The 9,782-nt window shown below is 37.3% G+C and overlaps 2 protein-coding genes across 4 annotated transcripts in view; both read left to right on the top strand.

The window, feature by feature from the left end:
- brwd3 (bromodomain and WD repeat domain containing 3) overlaps nt 1-4,728 on the top strand; it is a 35,178-nt gene extending 30,450 nt beyond the window's left edge. For all 3 annotated transcript variants that reach the window (XM_016563514.1, XM_016563512.1, XM_016563513.1), the window contains exon 40: nt 2,919-4,728. In XM_016563514.1, coding sequence (XP_016419000.1) covers nt 2,919-3,589 — 671 coding nt within the window. In that variant the 3' untranslated portion in view covers nt 3,590-4,728. The remainder of the gene's footprint in view (nt 1-2,918) is intronic.
- A 706-nt stretch (nt 4,729-5,434) lies between these two features.
- On the top strand, nt 5,435-9,249 carry chmp1b (charged multivesicular body protein 1B). The gene is made up of 8 exons (XM_016563515.1): nt 5,435-5,657; nt 6,281-6,378; nt 7,073-7,219; nt 7,311-7,379; nt 7,503-7,610; nt 7,681-7,724; nt 8,319-8,391; nt 8,479-9,249. Exons 1-8 carry the CDS (start codon nt 5,642-5,644, stop codon nt 8,521-8,523), a joined length of 600 nt encoding a protein of 199 aa, XP_016419001.1. The 5' UTR covers nt 5,435-5,641; the 3' UTR covers nt 8,524-9,249.
- Nucleotides 9,250-9,782: the final 533 nt, after the last annotated feature.

The raw sequence follows: 9,782 nt of genomic DNA on the forward strand, positions 1-9,782 counted from the left end.
AACCATTACCGCACGCTCCCATCTGCTCCCGCGATTTTTGTGTCCGCACCCGCAAACATTCTAATATTGTATATAATTTTCGCGCATCAGGGCGCCGCTATCAATATGTGGGGTATTTAAATCCCCTTTGAATGAACGCTTGCAGTCGTAGTTCACTTTCGATTTCGCGATCGCGCGCGCACTGTGTAAAGGGAGCACATCCTACGATAAAAGATATTTGTCAATGCGCTGGGGATCTGTTGAGAAGCAAATCTTCCAACATCTTGTCAGTTATCTCTCCTTACTTTTGACCCGTGATTAGTCAAATCTGTTTTTTTATTTTATTTTTACTGGCATGAGCTTGGAATGCACAATTAAAATGATGTAATAGTTGTGATCATTATTTTACCTTCCATGATCATTCAGACACGATCAAGTGCAGTACTGACACTCTGTCAAGTCTGTATCAAATCAAGCACCCCGTAATCACAGGTAAACTGTCTGATCAGTCAGGTGTTTGTCATGAGAAGTGTTCAAGTAAGTCTGTTTAATTGCGCTATCTTACAATCAATATATAGTAAATGTAAGTTAAAGTGTCGCCGATGTAACCGGTTAAAACTCGGAGTGGCGATGAGGTCTTAAAATGTATGGTAAGAGGCTTAAAAAAGGTCTTAAAAGGTATTAAATTTAGCTCCATGATTCCTGTATATACCCTGATGTAATAGTTGGAGCTATGATTTCTGCAGCATCTCTGCAGATACCCAGTTGACTTAGACACTTGAAGCTCTTCTAGCATTTTAGTAATTTGATTTACACTAACTTTAGCAAAAGAAAAACTATTTGGCAACACCCCTTGTTTTAAGTAAAATCTCTTAACAAAATCAATCCCATAATTTCGTTTGGACAGAGGAAGTTTATCAACTAGACTATTAGCAATTAATGAAAATAATGAAATAAATTTATTAGCAACTTTATTTTTATCAAATTCTATCTTGCCATCAGTATCTAGACCTACCTTTGATACAGAAAATTTTGATTTACCAATCGAATGGAACCTATTTAACACCTTCCACAGAGATTTAGGATCTTCTTTGTTTTCTTGAATTTGTTCCTTAATAAAATTACGTTTTACTTTAAGAAATAAAACTTTAACATTTTTCCAAGCATCATCAACTATTGAGATATTTTGAATATCATTCCAATTAACTCTTTTAAGATTGTCTTTAAAAACTTCAATATTATATTTTTTAACGATCTAGTTCGTACTGTTTTATGATTACTAAATCTTATTTTACTACATTTTCTTGTACAAAAAATGATATTATGATCACTGATACCGTATTCAATTACTCCTTTCTGGGAAATATATTTTTCATCAGATACCAAAATAAGATCGATGGTACTTTCCCCACCTTCCCAAACTCTAGTAGATTTGTTTATTATTTGGGTTAAATGGAATAATTGGCATAATGACTGTAAAGCTTTAAAATTATCCCCTTTTCTATTAGCTATATTTGTATTAAAATCCCCCATAATAATAAATAATTTTGCCAAATCGTCGTTATTGTTGTTCAAAACAAACTCCAGTCCCTCATAAAAATTGTTTTGACTGGGTGGACGATAACAAACTCCAAACAGTATAGGCTTAGTTGCAGGCAACAATAAATCCAAGAACAATAACTCTTGCTCAACATTAAAGGAACACTCCACTATTTTTGAAAATAGGCTCATTTCTAACACATTAAAATTAATATCCGATCTAATAAACATACAAACACCTCCTCCTTGTCTATTGCGATCCTTCCTAATAACATTATAATCGTCTACTTTTATTTCATTATTAGTTACAGATGAGTCTAACCATGTTTCTGTTAAGCAAAAAATACCCACTTTACAATTTTTAAGTAAGCACCTTATTTCATCAACCTTAGGTAACAAACTCCTTATATTTAAGTGCACAAAATGTAAACCTTTTGTGTCAAAATAGTCCCCAAACAAATCGGCAGAATATCTTGATACTGGAAGAGTCTCTTCATAAACTAAGCTCTCATCGTGTTTGGTGACTTTCTGGTCCACAACACGTCCTCCCCGGCAAACTGTCCTCTCCAAACTAGACCTCGCAGCCGCCTCGTCGCCCATCACGACCTCGCCATTATCCATGAAAAGGTGGGATATATTATTAGCCATGCTGTTAATATTTGGAGCCCTGTCACTGCATGACACTCGTACCTGTACAACAGCGGAATTCCGTTCAGCCAAGTACGATCCGGATTCCAAAACTTGCCCTTTGTAAAAACCAGGACAAACTTCCCCATTAGGACCTGTACAAGGATGAATGTCGCCTGACAATAACAGGCATAGGATAATAATGAATTTTCGGGCGTTGGAGTGGTGTTTTGAGATCGAGGGCCTGGACGAGTGTAAATGTAATAGGGAAAAAATAATATTTCGCCCGTAACGGAATTCCGTTCAGCCAAGTACGATCCGGATTCCAAAACTTGCCCTTTGTAAAAACCAGGACAAACTTCCCCATTAGGACCTGTACAAGGATGAATGTCGCCTGACAATAACAGGCATTGATAATAAATGTTTCTTGAGCACCAAATCAGCATATTGGAATGAATTCTGAAGTATCATGTGACACTGAAAACTGGAGTAATGGCTGCTGAAAAAGCAGCTTTGCCATCACAGGAATAAATTGTTTTTAAATCATTTAAAATGGAAACAGTTGTGTTAAATTGTAATAATATTTCACAATATTACTGTTTTTACTGTATTTTTGATCAAATAAATGCAGCCTTGGTGAGAAAATGAGACTAATTTCAAAAGCATGAAAAAATCTTACTGACCACGAGCTTTTGAATGGTAGTGTATATTGCAAAGAATTTGCTTTACCTCCAATTTGACCATGAAATTGTGTCCTCTGTGCATCTATATAGGTGGCAATGGCTTTCTGCCAAACGGAGGTCGAAGTTCACGTCGGAGAGCTGCCACGTTAACTGAAGAGGGAGAGGTCTCTGAATGTGAGAGTACCAGCTCATCATCATCCTCAACATCCGCATCTTCATCCTCTTCCGGAACCTCGTCGTCTTCGTCCGAGAGTGACAACAGCGGGGCTGAGGTGGCCGGCTTTGCCGACGGCGGCGATCATGACTACAGCAAAGCCCCGCAACACAAACAGAAAGGCAAAGCGGCATCGGCCTCTGTTGAAAACACAAAACGGAAAGGAGGAGCGCAAACAACAACACCTGAGAAACGAGCACGCCGAGCAAATGAAAGAGATGAAGAGGAGCCTGAGGAAGAACCAGAGGAAGAGGAGGAACCTGAGGAGGAAGAGGAGGAACTTGAAGAAGAAGAGGAATCAGAAGGGGAAGACGATGTCATTTCGTCGTCAACAAAAACTGGAAGTCAGAGGTCAAATCAAAGTACTCCAAATTCGGGGCGGGTTAATACTCGTAACCAGGGTCGAAGGACTGTCCTGTACAACGATGACTCTGAAGATGAGGGGCTGACAACAGACCCACTGAATCTAGGAATGTCACGTTCTGGAAGAGTCCGTCGCATGACTGAACGTGCAAGGGTCAGCCATCTCATGGGCTGGACACATTGACATTTTATGATCTTTACACAGACTCACTACAGCGATACTGCAGGGATTTAGTTTTTAGTACTGTCTTTTTGTGACTTGTTTGTTTTCCTGTTTTAGTCTCCGAAACTTGATGTTCATGACTCTTCCTGGACTGTGGTGCTCTCTCTTCTCTGTGGTTTCCACAGAAACTACCACGCCATCAACAGCCACACCTCTGCCTTATTCTGGTCCAGAGCGCTAAAGAGTCAACTTTCCTTCCCTCTCTCTATGTTCATCCTCCCTTCCTCCTCCTGTTTCACTTTGATTTCCATCTTGGTTTTTTTTTCTGGTGTTTTTCACTCCGAGGAATTTATTCTGTCAGAAAGATGGTGCTGCTCTCCTCTCCCTTCCTCCATCTCGGATTCTTTTCATACCCTTTTTTACGCAGGGGGTCATTGAGAACACTTACGTTTACCGTCTAATTCAGCTGACTTTACTTTACTATTAAATCAGGTTATGCATTTACCTCTGTTCAATAATATAATAAATTTTGGTGCAGGTGCAACCTCTGAGGTGCATTAACTACTTCCAGATCACTCACCTTAATCTATTTGAGCACAGACACGAGGAGGATTATGGGAAATGTAGGAGAAAATGCACTTCTCCCTTCTCCTCTTGTTCAAATACACAAACACTTCAGACTGTTTTTACAGAATATATTTATATTTTTCCACTCTTGTATGATACACTTTGATTCACTCTTATCTTGCAGTAAGGAGAACATTAGTATTGATAATGTTTGCACATTTTATGTCAAGTATATGTGGCAGCTGATTGGTGGATGTGAGGTGATGTCTGAATCCTGGACTCTTGACTGGTTCAGATATAATGTAAATTGAAGCTGGTGCCCTCAAGCTATCTGAAGAGCAACAGACTGTTTATTTTTTATTATTTTATTATTTTCTCTACGCCATTATCATGAAAGACTGAAAGGGCTGTTACGTTTTGAACAAGGAAGACAACAAGAAACTCTGAAAATCATCTACTGTGATCATGTAATCAATGTTAATGTGTTTCACTGGTGTATTTTCAGGATAGTGAAGACATTATAAATGGCATTATAAATTGAAGCGATCATAAGTTGAATCTGAGTTTGGTTTGTGGTGTGTACAAAAATGTTTTTTTTTAAACATTGGAACATCTCTCTCTCTCTTTCTCTCTCTCTCTCTCTCTCTCTCTCTCTTTCTGATTTGACCTTCCCTTATCTTCTTCCGTTTATCCCTCTTTCTCACTTTTGTTTTTCTCTCTGTTGCACTACTGTGGAAAGCACCCTCTCCATCTAGTCTCTAAACTGCTTTTCTTCACCTGTTTAAAAGATGTTTCCCAGCCAATCAGGATACAGCATTAACCTCCTCAGGCTCAGTGCTGTTCCCTTCATTTAAAAAGGAGTTGAACAGATGAGTTTATTTTGTCTGCTCATTTCCTTTCCATTTCTCATGGCCCTTTTTTTTTTTCTTTTTCTTTTTCTTTTTTGTATCAGGGATCTGTTGTCATGTGACAAAGTCTCAGTCTGTTCAGTGACAATAATAATGAAGATGGTCATGATGTTAGATGTCATAAACTTATGTCCTGTTTTTCTACACATTTTGGATTGTTTTTTTTTTATATAATAAAGGTGTAACTGTGATTTGTCTCTCTCTGATCTGTACCAGTCAAAAGGACATGAATGTAGGTAAAACTATGATGTATTTTATCTACATCTATAGATATATAGATAACTATGGATATATATATATCCATATCCACACACACACACACACACTATATATATATATAGTGTGTGTGTGTGTGTGTGTGTGGATCGCTATCCTCTTTCGCTGTTTTGCCAGTGACATCACCACGATCGCTGACCTGAGCGCATGACTGTGACGTCACTCCAGTTGTTTGGAGAAGCCGGAAGTGAAGGAAAATTACTACAAACAGAGCGGGGGACAGCTACTGATCCACACGAAGAGCTTGGCAAAGTCACAACTGAAAACTACTGCCGTCTAATCGTCACACTTCCTCAAGAAGAACCAGCAGCCGAACCGGATTATGTCGAACATGGAGAGTATCCTTGCGGACTGCAGTGGTCGGGCCTGGTCCAAATTCACTATGGGACCCTAATCACTTTCACTTAGAGTTACTTATGGGTTTAACTCGGTGGTGGCAACATTTTAGCACATAACGTTACCAATAGGTCGAGTCACATTATAGCCGTTATATCAAACAACGCACATTCGGGATTTCTTGTCTCATCAGTGGAGGTACAGATTGATTTACAGAGTGGATTTTAGTATGTAGCTTAGTAAAACGATTTAAATTGGAAAGTTAAATAAGATGGGGAACTCTCCGTTCTGTTTTTAATTTTGTCAGTTTATGAAATTACAAGGTATTATTTTGGTAATGGGTTATCAAAAACATCGTCAAATTCCGCCAGGTACGACTGTGACGTAGAATTACGTAATGTCGCCGCCTATGTGTTATTTAGGTGAACTCAGCCCAGCCTGTCAGACTAGTTTGTTCGGTTTCGAGACAGTGTACATTGTTTGTTTATAATGTAATCGTTATTGTTACATTGTTGAAGTGTGTATTGGGCATATTTTTTTATAAATAAAAATCTATTGAAGGTATCAGATAATAACACAAACATTGCGGTTCTGTTTAAAATCTTTCCTTGACTTTTGACTTCAGAGAATTTGTTTAACCTCAAGTTTGCAGCCAAAGAACTTCAGCGCAGCTCCAAGAAATGTGACAAAGAAGAGAAAGCAGAGAAGGCCAAGGTCAAGAAGGTAAACAATCACAAACAAAAACAAAACACACATATCCATTGAATGGCATTTTGACACTCCATTAATTTAGAAAAAGTACCTTTAGGCTGTAGTATCTTAACCCAACAGATTTTGGAGCTGCTTTATGATTTTTAAGCTTTGCATAGAAAAAAGTACTGATACATTATACTTGTGAAAAAATTGAAAGTAAACATACATGTTCAAGAATTATATTAAATATACAGGTGCATCTCAATAAATTAGAATGTCGTGGAAAAGTTCATTTATTCCACGTCTTATGAAGTATTCTAATTTGTTGAGATAGTGAATTGGTGGGTTTTTGTTAAATGTGAGCCAAAATCATCACAATTAAAAGAACCAAAGACTTAAACTACTTCAGTCTGTGTGCATTGAATTTATTTAATACAAGAGTTTCACAATTTGAGTTGAATTACTGAAATAAATGAACTTTTCCACGACATTCTAATTCATTGAGATGCACCTGTAAAAGTCAAAATATCTAGCCAAAACGTACTTGAGTGAAAGTTCTCATTCTCATTAATGTTACAAACTTTTTAAAGCAGTCTGATCACCAATTCTGTTCACACTTAAGCTCATCCATTTTTTGCCATATGTAAAATGTACTGCTTCAAATCGAAGACTGTTTTAATGACCAATGTCCCAATGAACCACTGCTTATGTCTGTGTTACTTAGGCAGTCCAGAAGGGCAATATGGAGGTTGCCCGGATACATGCGGAAAACGCCATCCGCCAGAAGAACCAATCGGTGAACTTCCTTAGAATGAGCGCTAGAGTGGATGCGGTGGCTGCTCGAGTACAGACGGCAGTCACCATGAACAAGGTACACAAACTGCTTTTTCCTTTTAAACTAGATATATCCAAGTATTTATCCAATAGATTTAACAGTTAACTTTAGATTTTTAATTCTCCAGGTCACCAAATCTATGGCTGGGGTGGTGAAGGGCATGGACGTAACCCTGAAGAGCATGAACCTTGAGAAGGTGAAAGGACAAGTTCTTTGTTCTTGAAGTGTTTTCATTGAGCAGCTCATAAAAATAATTGCGGTGATCTGATTTGTTTAGATTTTATTGGCAGTATTAATTCTCTGTGTTCTGATTGGTCAGATTTCAGCTCTAATGGATAAGTTTGAGCGCCAGTTTGAAACTCTGGACGTACAGACGGCTCAGATGGAGGACACAATGAGCAGCACCACAACACTCACTACACCACAGGTGATACATACACTCGCTTACTACGCTGACATAGTTGTTTTGCCTTTTGTGACACTGTGCTGTGTTTTAGGGTCAAGTCGATGCTCTGATGATGGAAATGGCAGATGAGGCCGGGTAAGAACATTTCCAAATGCTGAGATTATTATTTATTTATTTTTTTTAAAGTAAATACTATAATACACACTACCATTCAAAAGTTTGGGGTTGGTAAGTTTTTGTTGATGTTTTTGAAAAGTCTCTTATGCTCACCAAGGCTGTATTTATTTGATCAGAAATACAGTAAAATATTATTAGAATATATAATAATTGTTTTCTATTTTTATACATTTAAAAATATAATTTATTCCTGAGATGTCAAAGCTAGATTTTCAGCAGCTATTACTCCAGACTTCAGAGTCACACGATCCTTCAGAAATCATTCTAATATTCTGATCAGGTGTAAATGTCTTTACTGTCCCTTTTTTGGTCAATTCAATGCATTTGCTTAATAGAAATGTAAAATTCAGTTGATTCCAAACTTTTGAACGGTAGTGTATTATTATTATTATTTCTATATGATAATATCAGACTATGAATTATTGACTAAGTAATTTAATCAGTTAGCCAATAATTATTGGTATTCAGATTCAGGAAATCTTTTTGGTAACTGAACCCAATTTAGGACAAAAATGTAAGATAAAAAAACAATGCCTGTACTTGTGCCTTTAGGCTGGACCTCAATATGGAGCTTCCTCAAGGTCAGACAGGATCGGTGGGAACCAGCGTAGCATCTGCAGAACAGGTATTATAACACACATACTTGAATATAGAAATACGAACAAACTCATGTCAGATATGTGCTATAATGGTTTTATATTTGTCACTGTAGGACGAGCTCTCTCAGAGACTGGCCAAACTCAGAGACCAGGTTTAAGGAAAACCAGGTGTGTGTATGTGTGTGTGAAAGAGAGAGATTGTGTATGTGCGAGTTTGTATAAATCATATCCCCTGTTTACTGGCCACTGGAAATATTGGCCTCATTGTTTATTTGTGTTTAGTTCTCTTTTTATGCAGTTGAGGATGGGTGTGCAGCTTTTATTATCCACAATAACATGCTGGAAACTCGATTAGACAAAATTCCAAATGTTACATGGTAACGCTGCTGTTACCATCAGGTTGGTTCTGGGGTCCTGCTCTAATCTCAGTCACTAATTACTGAATTAAAGATTATTATACATTTCTTTGTAATCGTACTCTCTTTTTTTAAATTTGTGTTCATGTTTTAAATACCTGCTTGTCTTTCAAATACATTTTATGCCAGTGTAGCTACATTAACCTACACCAGTGTTGATATCAGACAAATGTTGAGTAAAATCTGTTTCGTGCTGCTGCACACATGGTTTGCCTCTGCTTCGAAGCATTGTGGGAATTTGTAATATAAAATGCATGTGATCAAGATGATGATTTGAATAAAGTGTCATCATTTTGTCCAAAGCAGTAAAATCCCCAGTTTATCAGATTATTTATGTTTTAACACTGATCTTTCTGTTCATTTATTCTATTTTGGTTTAAAGCTTTTGGCAATGTACGGCTCGATCCGCTGGTTCAAATGGGAACATATATATGTTTGTGTTTATATAAATAAACATTTTGCAAATCCTTTTTTTGACTAATTTATTTATTGGGAATATCAGTTTTTCTACAGAGAACGATCTGACGTTCTGATCCTCTGAGTCTTGACATTATGACACTGGTTTTCAGATTTGGTACAATGACTGTGTGATTGGCCTGTTGTGCCGAGAGTCACAACAAGATAGGGTTTTGATTGGTCCATTGAGCTCAAACGTTAGAACAGTGATAGGTTTTGATTGGTCCGCTGGGTTCAGAGTTAGCAGAGCTGAGCAGCTGTTACTGGTACACTGATGCTGCGTCCCAATGTGCCTATTATACTACGCCCTTAAAGTATGTACTTTTTTGGTGAGGAAAAAGTACACACTTTTGAGTGTGTAGTAAAAGAGTTTTTTTTTGTTTTTTTTTTAATACAAAACTTGTAGAAACATACAGAAACAGGGAAGCGAGACATGAATATATTCCAACAAAAAGCAATTATAAAAATAAAAACAGAAAACAAATATTCTGTATTTGCATGTCAAATTAATTATTATCGATACATAAAAGTGCAAAAATAAACTT

Source organism: Sinocyclocheilus rhinocerous, unplaced genomic scaffold, assembly GCF_001515625.1.
Source record: "Sinocyclocheilus rhinocerous isolate Xijiao unplaced genomic scaffold, SAMN03320098_v1.1 scaffold2665, whole genome shotgun sequence".
Lineage (NCBI taxonomy): Eukaryota > Metazoa > Chordata > Actinopteri > Cypriniformes > Cyprinidae > Sinocyclocheilus > Sinocyclocheilus rhinocerous.

Coding starts and splice junctions, on each gene's coding strand:
- chmp1b (XM_016563515.1), top strand. Junction 7,220..7,310: donor CGGCAGTCACCATGAACAAG/GTACACAAACTG, acceptor TTAATTCTCCAG/GTCACCAAATCTATGGCTGG. Junction 7,725..8,318: donor GAAATGGCAGATGAGGCCGG/GTAAGAACATTT, acceptor TTGTGCCTTTAG/GCTGGACCTCAATATGGAGC.